The sequence below is a fragment of the Hyla sarda genome, chromosome 8, assembly GCF_029499605.1.
Source record: "Hyla sarda isolate aHylSar1 chromosome 8, aHylSar1.hap1, whole genome shotgun sequence".
Lineage (NCBI taxonomy): Eukaryota > Metazoa > Chordata > Amphibia > Anura > Hylidae > Hyla > Hyla sarda.
In genome coordinates this window covers 225,771,175-225,785,263 of record NC_079196.1, presented here as the reverse complement: position 1 = coordinate 225,785,263, position 14,089 = coordinate 225,771,175, and the positions used below count along the sequence as shown (strand labels likewise).

General features: G+C 46.7%; 1 protein-coding gene across 1 annotated transcript; it reads left to right on the top strand.

Annotated features, from left to right (window-relative positions):
* The first annotated feature begins 2,823 nt into the window (after positions 1–2,823).
* CDIPT (CDP-diacylglycerol--inositol 3-phosphatidyltransferase) lies at positions 2,824–12,898 on the top strand. The gene is made up of 6 exons (XM_056536566.1): positions 2,824–2,978; positions 10,870–11,004; positions 11,097–11,250; positions 11,824–11,905; positions 11,989–12,070; positions 12,570–12,898. The coding sequence occupies exons 1-6, from the start codon at positions 2,936–2,938 to the stop codon at positions 12,740–12,742; spliced, it is 669 nt and encodes a 222-aa protein (XP_056392541.1). The 5' UTR covers positions 2,824–2,935; the 3' UTR covers positions 12,743–12,898.
* The last annotated feature ends 1,191 nt before the right edge of the window (positions 12,899–14,089 follow it).

The following is a 14,089-nucleotide window of genomic DNA, read 5'->3' as shown; positions in this document are numbered from 1 at the left end:
CATTATAGAGAGTACCGGATCAGTGTAGGGGGTTACAGTACATTATAGAGAGTACTGGATCAGTATAGGGGGTCACAGTACATTATAGAGAGTACTGGATCAGTATAGGGGGTTACAGTACATTTTAGAGAGTACCGGATCAGTGTAGGGGGTTACAGTACATTATAGAGAGTACTTGATCAGTATAGGGGTCACAGTACAGTATAGAGAGTACTGGATCAGTATAGGGGGTCACAGTACATTATAGAGAGTACTGGATCAGTATAGGGGGTTACAGTACATTATAGAGAGTACCGGATCAGTGTAGGGGGTCACAGTACATTATAGAGAGTACTGGATCAGTATAGGGGTCACAGTACAGTATAGAGAGTACTGGATCAGTATAGGGGGTACAGTACATTATAGAGAGTACTGGATCAGTGTAGGGGGTCACAGTACATTATAGAGAGTACTGGATCAGTACAGGGGGTCACAGTACATTATAGAGAGTACTGGATCAGTGTAGGGGGTCACAGTACATTATAGAGAGTACCGGATCAGTGTAGGGGGTCACAGTACATTATAGAGAGTACTGGATCAGTATAGGGGGTTACAGTACATTATAGAGAGTACTGGATCAGTGTAGGGGGTCACAGTACATTATAGAGAGTACTGGATCAGTATAGGGGTCACAGTACAGTATAGAGAGTACTGGATCAGTATAGGGGGTCACAGTACATTATAGAGAGTACCGGATCAGTGAACTCTCTGCTTTAGGGCATTGTATTAAATGCTATTGTCTTCTTACAGGTTGAGACTGTGCGAAACCAGGAGCACATGGGCGGGGCGTTTCCGATAGAGCGTTGCGGCCCCCCGCGCCATTCCCCCTCCTCCAGCCCTGACAGACTCTCTCCATTACTGTCCGAGAAGGAGCAGAACATAATCAAGGTATCAGTCATGCCTGTGTCCTCGGGGGGTCCTTAAAAGAATTTAGTATGAATTTTCCAACAACACAAAATTTGCGCAGTTTAACGATAATTTACTCTTTTTTTTTTTTTTTTAAATGTCCGTATCCTATTGTCGTGTTCTTCTCCCTCTGCAGCCCATCACTCGTCCACTGAGAAAAAGTGGTGCCGGTTGTCTGACCAACAAGATCATCCATCGGGAGCGGACTGAGGAGGGATCACATGGTCCTTAAGATTAACCCTTAAAATCCAAGCCTTAATAAATGCGTAATCAGAAAACTGGAGCTGATGTGTTTTTGATGTTATAGCCCAGTGGTCACCAAACTTTGGCCCTTCAGGTGCTGTAAAGCCGTTGGCTGTCCGGGCATGCTGGGAGTTGTAGTTTTACAGCACTCGAAGGTCCAGAGTTTGGAGAACACTTATCGCCTTCTAAGGCTTCTATGAGATCAAACAAAACAAGGGATCAATAGGGAACACTATCACCGCTCCTGTGGTCACGTTCATGGCGGCTCCAATGGCGGACATATTGGTGGTCACCCAGCTTAACCTGGCGCAAATATAAGGAACAGCAGATTTGTTGTACATAGATAATTTCTTCCAAAAAAAAACACAGCACCACCCTTGTCCTCAGGTGATGTGTGTTATTGCAGCTCAGTTCTATCAAAGTGAATGGAGTTAAGTTGTAATACCGCACGCAACCTGAGGACAGGTGTGGCGCTGTTTATGAAAGAAAAATCACCTCTGTATTTCAGTGCGACAGCAGACGACGGGTCTCAGGTCCTGTTTTATTTTATGGGGTCATAAAGGACATTTTATGGGGTCCTTTTAGTGCCTTCAAGGGGAACATCCTTAAGATCAGGTGTGTGTGCGCATGTGTGCGTGCGTGCGGGCGCGTGTGTGTTCTCTTTGAATGCTCTGATAAGCCTTTAAAGGGGTACTCCGGTGAAAACCTTTTTTCTTTTAAATCAACTGGTGGCAGAAAGTTAAACATATTTGTTTCTATTAAAAAATCTTAATCCTTCCAGTACTTATTAGCTGCTGAATGCTACAGTGGAAATTCCTTTCTTTTTGGAACACTGATGACATCACAAGCACAGTGCTCTCTGCTGACATCTCTGTCCATTTTAGCAACCGTGCATAACAGATGTATGCTAAGGGCAGCATGGTGGCTCAATGGTTAACACTGCTGCCTTGCAGTGCTGGGGAGTTGGGTTCAAATCCCACTAAGGACAACAATAAATAAAGTGTTATTATTTTTATAATAACGTCGGCAGAGAGAACTGTGCTTGTGATGTCATCAGAGAGCATTTCAAAAAGAAAAGAATTTCCTCTGTACTATTCAGCAGCTAATAAGTACAGGAAGGATTAAGATTTTTTAATAGAAGTAATTTACAAATATGTTTAACCTTCTGCCACCAGTTGATTTAAAAGAATAAAGGTTTTCACCGGAGTACCCCTTTAATAATGACTGTCCAGGGAAAAGAGGAAGAATCTGCCATTATCAGGAGGAATGAGCAACAATCACTGCTTCTCCTGCGTGCAGTACGCTCTAATCTCCAGCAGGTGTCGCTGTGGCCTCTATCACAGCAGTGATTACTTATGAGCAGCACTAGGGACGGTCTTCTACCGCATGCAGTACACTCAAATCTCCAGCGAGTGTCGCTGCAATCACTCACACAGCAGTGATTACTTATGAGTCCAAGACGTTCTTCTTCGTAGAGTACACTGTAACCTCCAGCAGATGTCGCTGCAGCCTGTATCACGGTAGTCATTCCTTATGAGCCGCACTAGGAGACGATCTTCTGCGTGCAGTACACTCTCATCTCCAGCAGGTGTCGCCGCAGCCTCTATCACGGTAGTGATTTATTTTTGAGCCGCACTAGGAGACGCTCTTCTCCTGCTTCCAGCTCGCTCATCCCGCAGGAGACGCTCTATCCTCCAGCGCTCGTTGCCAGGGAGCCAGAGTCCGGCCGGTGACGTCACCGAGCAAGATGGCGGAGGAGAATATATTCCTGTTTGTGCCCAACCTGATCGGTAAGTGACGTCAGAGCTGACGGATACAATGTAACTGTTGAGGAATTCACAATGTTAATTTCAAATATAGTGTTTCCCAACCAGTGAGCCTCCAGCTGTTGCAAAACTACAACTCCCAGCATGCCCAGACAGCCGAAGGCAACAGCTGGGGGCACACTAGTTGGGAAACACTGGAATAAAGAGTAAAATGGGCACTTTATTAGGTACACCTGTTCAATTGCTCGTTAACGCAAATAGCTAATCAGCCAATCACATGGCAGCAGCTCATTGCATTTAGGCATGTAGACGTGGTCAAGAAGTTTAAACCAATCATCATAATAAGAAAGAGAATATATCCAGTGAGCGGCAGTTGTGTGGAGGAAAATGCCTTGTTTATGTCAGAAAAGAATGGGCAGACTGGTTCGAGATGACATGTAACTCCAAGACAACCAAGGTCTGCACAATACCATCTCTGACTACACAATACGTCCAGCCTTGAAGCAGATGGGCTACAGCAGCAGAAGACCACACCGGGGGCCCCTCCTGTCAGCTAAGAACAGGAAACTGAGGCGTCAATTCACACAGGAACCAAAACTGCACAATGGAGACTGGAAGAACCTTGTCTGGTCTGAGGAGTCTCCATTCCAGCTGTGACATCAGATGACAGGGTCAGGATTTGGGGTAAACAATATTTTAGTACTTAGTACCAATTGATCCTGGTATCAACCCCACAGCCTGAGTATTGTTACTAATGAAAGTCCAAGGAAGGTCGGCAAATAGGTAGTTGGTGCCCGAGGACCAAATATAACAATGATCCAAATAAAGAAAGGTCCCGGCACTCAGATGCTTATGAAATCTCAGCAATTTATTTATGCAACATGCACAGTATACAGGCAGCCTGAGCATTGTTACTGACCATGTCCGTCCCTAAATGACCACAGTGGAGCCATCATCTGATCAAGGATCAGTACGAAATAAGTTATGTATGTATACAGTGACCTCACCAGCAGAATAGTGAGTACAGCTCTGGAGTATAATACAGGATATAACTCAGGATCAGTACAGGATAAGTAATGTAATGTATGTACACAGTGACCTCACCAGCAGAATAGTGAGTACAGCTCTGGAGTATAATACAGGATATAACTCAGGATCAGTACAGGATAAGTAATGTAATGTATGTACACAGTGACCTCACCAGCAGAATAGTGAGTACAGCTCTGGAGTATAATACAGGATATAACTCAGGATCAGTACAGGATAAGTAATGTAATGTATATACACAGTGACCTCACCAGCAGAATAGTGAGTACAGCTCTGGAGTATAATACAGGATATAACTCAGGATCAGTACAGGATACGTAATGTAATGTATGTATACAGTGACCTCACCAGCAGAATAGTGAGTACAGCTCTGGGGTATAATACAGGATATAAATCGAGATTTTCCTAGCTAACGTGACGGAAAATATAAGTTATATGAAGACAGGAGGCGAGTATCTTGCATTAAACCTTTCTTTTTAATGCCCATAGCAGAAAATTACAGAGAATTTACTTCATAACATTAGAAAATGTTATTAAAACTACAACTCCCAGCAGCCCTTGGAATCCCCTCCCCTGGGGTGGAGACCCTATATAAGGGGCTGGCTGGATCTCCTCTTCCTCTTTCTTTCTTGCGAACTTCGGAACAGCGCACGACATCTTGATACCCCGGATACACTCCGACGGCAAACGAATTCCATCTCCCGAACTAGACGACAGGGCTAACTGGACCGCCAGCAACTGTGTTTCAACTGGAACCTGGTCGTCAGGGCCAACTGGGCCTCCGTGAACTGTGTTCGAACTGGAACAGAAAAGCATAACCACTGTAACTCAGGGTCTCCTCAGATTCTTCTGTGTAGAAGGAAGTCCCGTTCTTCAATATCCTGAAACGAGAAAGGAACACCATGACAGGGTGGGTCGGGAGGGAAGATACTCGCCTCCTGTCTTCATATAACTTATATTTTCCGTCACGTTAGCTAGGAAAATCTCGATTTTATATATCAGACAGGAGGCTCATATCTTGCAATTTTAAAGCTAAAGACAGAAGAACAGACATGTCAAAGTACAGATACAGAAACGTGTTCTTGTGGCCTAAAATAAAACTGCCGAAAAGTCGTCTCGGACGACCAATCGGCGGCCAACAAAAGGTCCGAAAGCGAACCTCCTGAAGTAATCACTTTGGTGGCCATAGCTCCTCTAGAAGAGTGGGCACCAAAGAGAGAAATGTCAATCCCAGCCATTTCCATGACTGATCTGACCCACCTGGCCAAGGTAGCCGAGGATACTGGAAGATGAGGCTTGACATACGATAACAATAATTGATTGTGAGATTCGGATCGCAGAGGCGTGGTCCGCACCTCATATGTTTGTAGACAGCGTACTACGCACAGGCGCGGGTGATCCGGAAAAAAGGGATAGAAGACGGAGTGAAGTCCTGTCTTAGTTCTGCGAACCACAGAAAAGCGTACTCCTTCCGGCGAAAACTGTCGCCTGGAGATATCCAACGCTTTAGCATCCGACACCCGTTTAATAGACACTAAACATAAAAAGGTAGTAGTTTTGAAGGATAAAAATTTTAAGGAGAGAGCATCATTATCCGCCCAGGAGGAAAAGAGATCTAACACCCGGGAGACATCCCAAGTAGACTGGTATCTAGGACGGGGAGGACGCTTATATTTTACTCCCCTTAAGAGCCTACATACCAAAGGATGTTTGCCAACTGGCAATGCGTCCACCGGGCAATGGTATGCCGATATGGCGGATCTGTACACGTTGAGTGAACTATACGATTTCCCAGACTCAAAAGAGTCCGCAAGGTAGTTCACTATCACTGAAACAGGTGCTTGAATGGCATCAACTTGCCGTTGATCACTCCAACGAACCCACAAAGCCCAGGCCGATCGATATGCCGATCTAGTCCCTGGGGCCCAGGCCAAGGCAAGGAGGTCTCTAGCCGACTGTGAAAGGTCACCACCGTTGTCCGGGATCCCGAAACCAACCACGCAAGGAGTGGAAGGTTGCCCTCCAAAATCAACGGATGAGGACCCATGATAGGGTTCATGAGAAGGTGAGGCGACTGGGGAATCAGTCGAGGAAAGTCGATTTGTCATCCCTAGGAGAAGGGGAAACCACGGTTGTGTCGGCCACCAGGGGGTGATCAACACCACCGTCGCCTTCTGATTCAGTACTTGGAGAAGGAATCTGGAGATCGTATTGAATGGGGGGAACGCATAGTGTGTACCCCGTGACCAGATCTGGCGGAATGCGTCCACTGCGGATGCTTCCGGGTCCGGTCTCCAGCTGTAAAAGCGAGGCAATTGTCGATTGAGGCGAGATGCGAAGAGGTCCGTGTGTAAGGGACCCCAAAGATTCCACAAAGCCCGAAAAATAGAACGGTCTAATGTCCAATCGCTGGAATCCCTCAAATAACGAGAATTCCAGTCTGCCACTGTGTTGGACACACCAGGAAGATATTCCGCAATAGGAATGATGTCCCGGGACAAGCAGAAGTGCCAGAATTCGGATGCGATGTCTGCCAGTACCCTGGACCTCGTCCCCCAAGGCGGTTGACATATCGAACCGCAGCCACATTGTCCATGCGTAAAAGAACGCAACAATTGGTATTGTGAGGGATAAAACTCTTGATAGCACAGAACACTGCCAAAAGTTCCAGGGCATTGATGTGGAGGAGAGACTCCTCTACGGACCATCTCCCTCCTGTGGTATTGTGCCCGCAACAAGCCCCCCAGCCTTGACGGCTCGCATCGGACTCTATTATGATGTCCGGGCAGGAATTGAATATAGTCTTGCCGTTCCATTCGACGGCATGGCGCAGCCACCAGTGTAATTCCTCCACTGCCTCCGGGCAAAGGGCAACTTCGTCTGCATATCGGAGACCCTGGCGTATGTGAAGGTTCTTGAGTCGTTGAAGGGCCCGATAATGAAGTGGGGCCGGGAAGATGGCTTGAATCGAGGCTGATAATAGGCCGACTATGCGTGCAATCATCCTCAGGGACACTCGACCCCTGTGCAAAGTCGTTCTGATTTCCTTCCGAATCAGAGCTAATTTGGAGGTTGGTAGCATCAGAACGGCACGTTTGGTATCCACTAGGAAACCTAGGAATTCTAGTTCTTGTGAGGGAGTCAGCACAGATTTCTTGTGGTTGATGAGGAATCCTAAGTCCTCCATCAGAGAAACCGCCCATTGTTTTGTAACAGGGCCTGCGTTCTGGAACGTGCCATGATCAACAGATCGTCCAGGTAGATGATAAGCCGTACCCCCCTGCTCCGGAGCGCGGCTACCACCGGTTTCAGTAACTTGGTGAAAAACCAAGGGGCTGATGATAATCCGAATGGCAGGCAGGTGAACTGCCACATTCGGTCCCTCCATAGAAACCGAAGAAACGGTTGGGACGAGTGGTGAATAGGAACGGTAAGATATGCGTCCTTTAAGTCGATCTTCACCAACCAGTCTCCTGGCCAGAGAAGGTCGCGTAACAGATGGATACCCTCCATCTTGAAGTGCCGATATATCACGTGTTGGTTTAAATCTCTTAGATTTATCACCGGGCGATAACCGCCATCCTTCTTCTTTACCAAGAAGAGGTTGCTTACAAAACCGGGGGACAAGGGGTTTACCTCTATCACCGCCTGTTTGGATAGGAGCTCTCGGAGCTCGTTGTCTATGAGTGCTATGTTTTGAGCGGAAAACTGAATGGGTGGAGGTATAGAATTCAGTACGGGGAGAGATTGGAACTCTATCTGGTATCCTGCTACCGTATTGAGGATCCACACGTCTGCCGTAATCATGGACCAGACGTGGGTAAAATACATCAGTCTGCCCCCCACCGTTGTGTGTGGAATGGAAATTGTGTGTGTACTCACCGGTCGGTGGACGAGACCTAGGATATCTGCGGCCTCCACGTCCTCTCCAGGGGCGTCCTCGAGGGGGAAAGAAAGGAGCCGGCTGGGCCACCGGCATGGTGTACTGTTGATGAGCGGGAGCAAACTGTCGGTGCGCAGCTCTAACATAGGGCCTATAGGGGGTTGAGCGGCCTTGCCAAAAACCTTGGTAGTTTGGCCTGTTTTCTTTAGTGAGGTCTGCGCCTTATCTAGACTGGAAAATAGGCTGACCACCTTATTAATGTTCTTAATGAGTTCCTCTCCGAAGAGGAGACCTTCCGCGGAGGGTCCGGGCTCATTCTCCGCTAAATGACTGAGCTGGGGTTCCAGCTTCATTAAAATCGAACGGCGACGTTCGGTAGAGCACGCCGTGTTTGCGCTGCCTAGCATGCATATCGCACGCTGGGCCCAACCTCTAAGTTGTGACAAGTCTATCGGTTGGTCAGCTGAGGCTGCTTGTTCAGATAAATTAAGAATCTTTTTGTGAGCGGTCCAAGCAGATCTAGTATGCGATCCTGTATTAATTTGAAGGACCGTTCAATGCCCTTCTTGGAATATTTGCCAGCCCGGGTCAGGTACTTAAGGAGGACCGGGTCTATCTCTGGGGTGACCGCCACCTTCTTGGCCACATAGGGCCTAGGGCATTCCGCCCTGAGTTTGTTCCTATTTGTGCGGTCTAGTGACCGTCTAGTCCAATGTTCTATGTACTGAGCTACGTGTGGTAGCGGCGCCCAGTCACCTGAGCGAGGATGTATGATCTCATCAGGGTTGAAGAGTGGTTGTCCCTGAGCGTCTAAAATCGCCTCACTGGACACTTCAGGTTCGGCATCATGACAATCAGCCTGAAACCCCGCATCTTCATTATCAGAGTCAGAGTCCGTGGCTTGAGCCGTGTCCGACTCGCCGGATGACTCGTCGTTGGACGTGTTGTATGAGTCCGGTTTTATACGCCTGGCGGACTTCAGCCCTTTTTTAATATTCTCCTTGGGACCCAAGGGTCGAGGGAGGTCACTGAGATGCGGGGTGCGGCAGGCCGGTTCGGGTCCTGCCTGGGGCACATTATAAACTTCCCCTGCCGGGGAGTCGTAGTGTACATTCACATGTTTACGTTTTTGTGTCACTTTACCCTTAACTGGCTCAGTAGAGGTAGAGGGCAAAGAGGGGTCAGAACATACATTAGCAGCCAGAGCTGCTTGAATGGACTTAGTAATCAAGTCCTGAATCTGGGAAGCGGACATTATTTGAGAGGCTTCAATATCAATAGCCTCATTAACATGGGTAGAAAATGGAGTAGAATTATCTCCAGCCATCTTATAAATGTCAGTGTGAATAAGGGGAAGCTACAAGTAGCCTAACTGACAGCAATAGTCTAGCAATAAACTATCTTATATAACTCAATGGGATCTATACCTAAATGCTGGCGCTCCTCTCACCGCTCGCACAACACTGGCGAAGGTGAGAGGAGGAGGATCCCAGCAAGCAGAGCTCACAGCCGTTGTCTCGCGAGACTACGGCTAGAACTTCTGTGATAGGACGCGCGGACTCAGCGGAGGCGCGTCGCAAGGGACGCGTCACTCGGACACGCCCCCCGAATGTTGCAGAGCCCGCGAAAAGGACAAGAGCGGCGAAAATAAGCCGAAGAAGACGCCGCGAAAGTAGGGTAAAATGGCGCCTGACAGGAGAGAGGACCCGGAGTAACAGAACCGGGAACAGTGAAAACACAAAGGGGGAATGTAGAGATAGAAAAGGAAAATAATAATAACACTGAAATACAATTAATAGAAAATATAGGACAGTATATATAAATATGTAGAGTATATAGAGATATATATAGAATGAGTTGGAAAAACAAAACCAGGACAACTGGAGAAATAGGGACACATGAAAGGGTCCCCACACACCAGTAACCTGGTACAATGAAGGAACAATAATGGAAATCTCTATATGAAAAACAATGAAGATAAAAATTGTTATACTTAACTAGCTGCCATGAGCAGAAAGAAAGAGGAAGAGGAGATCCAGCCAGCCCCTTATATAGGGTCTCCGCCCCAGGGGAGGGGATTCCAGGGGCTGCTGGGAGTTGTAGTTTTAATAAATTTTTCTAATGTTATGAAGTAAATTCTCTGTAATTTTCTGCTACGGGCATTAAAAAGAAAGGTTTAATGCAAGATATGAGCCTCCTGTCTGATATATAACTCAGGATCAGTACAGGATAAGTAATGTAATGTATGTACACAGTGACCTCACCAGCAGAATAGTGAGTACAGCTCTGGAGTATAATACAGGATATAACTCAGGATCAGTACAGGATAAGTAATGTAATGTATGTAAACAGTGATCTCACCAGCAGAATAGTGAGTACAGCTCTGGAGTATAATACAGGATATAACTCAGGATCAGTACAGGATAAGTAATGTAATGTATGTACACAGTGATCTCACCAGCAGAATAGTGAGTACAGCTCTGGGGTATAATACAGGATATAACTCAGGATCAGTACAGGATAAGTAATGTATGTACACAGTGACCTCATCAGCAGAATAGTGAGTACAGCTCTGGGGTATAATACAGGATATAACTCAGGATCAGTACAGGATAAGTAATGTAATGTATGTACACAGTGACCTCACCAGCAGAATAGTGAGTACAGCTCTGGAGTATAATACAGGATATAACTCAGGATCAGTACAGGATAAGTAATGTAATGTATGTACACAGTGATCTCACCAGCAGAATAGTGAGTACAGCTCTGGAGTATAATACAGGATATAACTCAGGATCAGTACAGGATAAGTAATGTATGTACACAGTGACCTCACCAGCAGAATAGTGAGTACAGCTCCGGTCTGTATACATTCTCTATAGACATATTAACCATTTCTTGGGTCGTGGACCTGTTTTCCTCTCTATTAGTGATGGTAGATGATCTCCTCCTCCCCGGTCAGTGACTATGATTTCTCTCTTTCAGGTTATGCCCGGATACTCTTTGCCTTCGTCGCTTTCTATTTCATGCCAACCTCCCCCCTGGTGGCGTCCACCTTCTATCTGCTCAGTGGTCTCCTGGACGCCTTTGATGGACACGCAGCTCGAGCTCTTGACCAAGGTGCGGCCATGAGGGGTGTTACTGGGGAGATCGGGGCCCGGCAGTGATCATAGAGGAGACATCTTACATCTGACCTGCTCCTTTTCCCCCAGGCACCAAGTTTGGAGCCATGCTGGACATGCTGACCGACCGCTGCGCCACCATGTGTCTCCTGGTCAACCTGTCCCTGCTGTACCCGTCATACACTCTGCTATTCCAGCTGAGCATGAGCCTGGACATCGCCAGCCACTGGCTGCATCTCCACAGGTACCGGTACTGTTCACACTATATGGCGGTGGGTGCGGGACACCTCTTGTGATAATGTGTGGGAGGAGGTTTCCCTGATGCTTTTGGTGCCCCCTGCAGTGAAGTAAGGGACATTACATCTGACCTTAGTCACAGTATGTTGACACTGTTCACACTAAGGAATTGGAGAGTAATTTACTCGAGTAATTCCGCTCGCCGATTCCTTTCCAATTCATTCAGCAGCGCCAAACCCCATTGATTTGAATTGAATTCTGTTCTGCATGAAGAATGAACATGTTCTTTCTTTATGCGGAATCTGGGTCTAAATTCCCATAGACCGGAATGTTAATATTTCCCCCCTCCGGACGCGAAAATTCCACGCGAACAAAAAAGGAAAATCTAATTGGTGGTTGTAGTCCAGCAAAAACACCCAGTTTCCTCCTATATTCCACGCAGAAAATCAGTGCGAAGAAAAAAAAACTGAAATTCCGCGGCAGAATTTTTAAGCGAGAATTACTCTCCAGTTCCTCAGTGTGAACATACCCTAATGGTTGGCACTCAAAGGGTCTTATGAGTCTTTCTCATTCTGCTCAGCTCAACCCTGAAGGGCAGCGACAGCCACAAGACCATCGACCTGTCGGGTAACCCTGTACTGCGGCTGTATTACACCTCCCGGGTGAGTATATTGGGTATTGTATCAATGAAGGGGTGTCAAGGGCGTCATGTCTGTTCCTAAATTAAAAACTTTCCTTATTGCAGCCGGTCCTATTCTTCATGTGCGCCGGGAACGAGCTCTTCTACTGCATGTTATACCTCCTGCACTTCACAGAGGGACCAGCAGGTAGGCGCTGTTTGCAGTTTTTTCAATATAAATTGGGCGATACATTTGGGGCAATTCAGTTTTCCAGTATTGCCCAACCAGGGTGTTTGCAAAACTACAGCTCCCAGCATGCCCGGACAGCCGAAGGCTGTCCGGGCATGCTGGGAGTTGTAGTTTTGCAAGCACCCTGGCTGGAAAACACTGTTCTATTCTAATGTCTTCTCCCCTCCCTTCACACGTCATCTTAGGACCCCTCGGGGCTTTCGGACTCTTCCGCCTTCTCCTCTCTGAAATTTTAATTTCCTGGAGTCCGTAGGCAGCACAAGTTTCCATTTGTTATTGTGCTGCCTACGGACTCCAGGAAATTAAAATTTCCGTAAGTAAATTTCTCTTTTCCCAATCAGGGTGCCTCCGGCTGTTGCAAAACTACAGCTCTGGTCATGCTTGGAGTTGTAGTTTTGCAAGCACCCTGGCTGGAAAACACTGTTTTATTCTAAAGTCTTCTCCCCTCCCTTCACAGTCATCTTGGGACCCCTCGGGGCTGTCGGACTCTTCCGCCTCGTCATCTGGCTCTGCTGCCCGGTCTCTCTAGTAAAATCCCTCATCAGCCTCCTGCACCTGGTGACTGCCTCCTGCAACATGGCCGCCCTGGACAACGCAGAGCGGGCCAAAAAGAAGAAGTTAAAGGATTAAAGCGACGGAAGCTTCTAGAACACAGTATTTTCCCAACTAGGGTGCCTCCAGCTGCTGCAAAACACCCAGCATGCCCAGAGTTGTAGTTTCGCAACATCTGAAGACACCCTGGTTCGGAAAACAAAAATTTTACTTGCCAAAATTTTAATTTCCTGGAGTCCGTAGGCAGCACAAGTTTCCATTTGTTATTGTGCTGCCTATGGATTCCAGGAAATGAAAATTTCAGTAAGTACATTTTTGTTTTCCCAACCAGGTTGCCTCTGGCTGTTGCAAAACTACCACTCTGGGCATGCTGGGAGTTGTAGTTTTGCTGCAGCTGGAGGCAACCTAGTTGTTTTCTGAGTGTTCATTATCCATACTGAATGCACTGAGCTCCCCAACCATAGGTTATCCCTCCCCCCTTTCCTATCCCCTAAGTCACCACCTTGGTGCAGCAGGCGAATATCTGTCGCCACCTGGTGGTGGCATCAGGTATTTCTTCCCTGTTTCCCCTCTTGGGGGCGCTGCTTATGATTCGTGTTTACCACTTATCCTCTTTCTCGGTTGTTTAAACCTTTTTTACTGTAATTTTTATTTTGTAATTTTTCATTTGTATTTTTTTTTTAATTTCCAATCATGTTACATTGAATTGTTATTTGTTTTGTCTTTTAAATAATTTTGGAGTGTGGTCTCCCGTATGGTCACCCTCACAATAGTCGTATTCCTGCTCCCATCATGCACAGCTTATTTACTGCCCTGCAGGTTTATAGTAGTTTGCGGGATCGGCACATGACTATGGAGAGGCAATTCAGGGAAAAGCACAACTCGCAGCTTCACTTCTAGACACCATGTCACAGGGGTTTGCTTGCAATAGGGGAAAAAAAACAACAGCGCCACCCCTGTCCATTGGTTGTGTTTGGTATTGCAACGCAGCCCTATTTAAAGTAAAAAAGTCTGGTGCTGTTTATAGTACCAAAAAAAAAAAAAATCTGCCATGACTTCCTAATGCTTTTCAATCAATTTGTGCTGCTGCAGAACTTCTTTACTTTTACTTGTAACAAATAGAGATGAGCGAAGATTCACCAAATCCGATTAATTGGCGGTCGTTTTCGGAGTATTCAAAGTCCCTGGAAAAGTCTAAATTGACGGTTGATTTAAATCAGTGGTCTTCAAACTGTGGTCCTCCAGCTGTTGCAAAACTACAACTCCCAGCATGCCCAGACAGCCGTTGGCTGTCTGGGCATGCTGGGCGTTGTAGTTTTGCAACAGCTGGAGGCACTTTGCTCTACAGCTTTATACCGTGAAATGATGTTTAGAAGTGTTACAGCTCACATTCCCAATGATGAATCCTCCCGATCCAGCACCGTG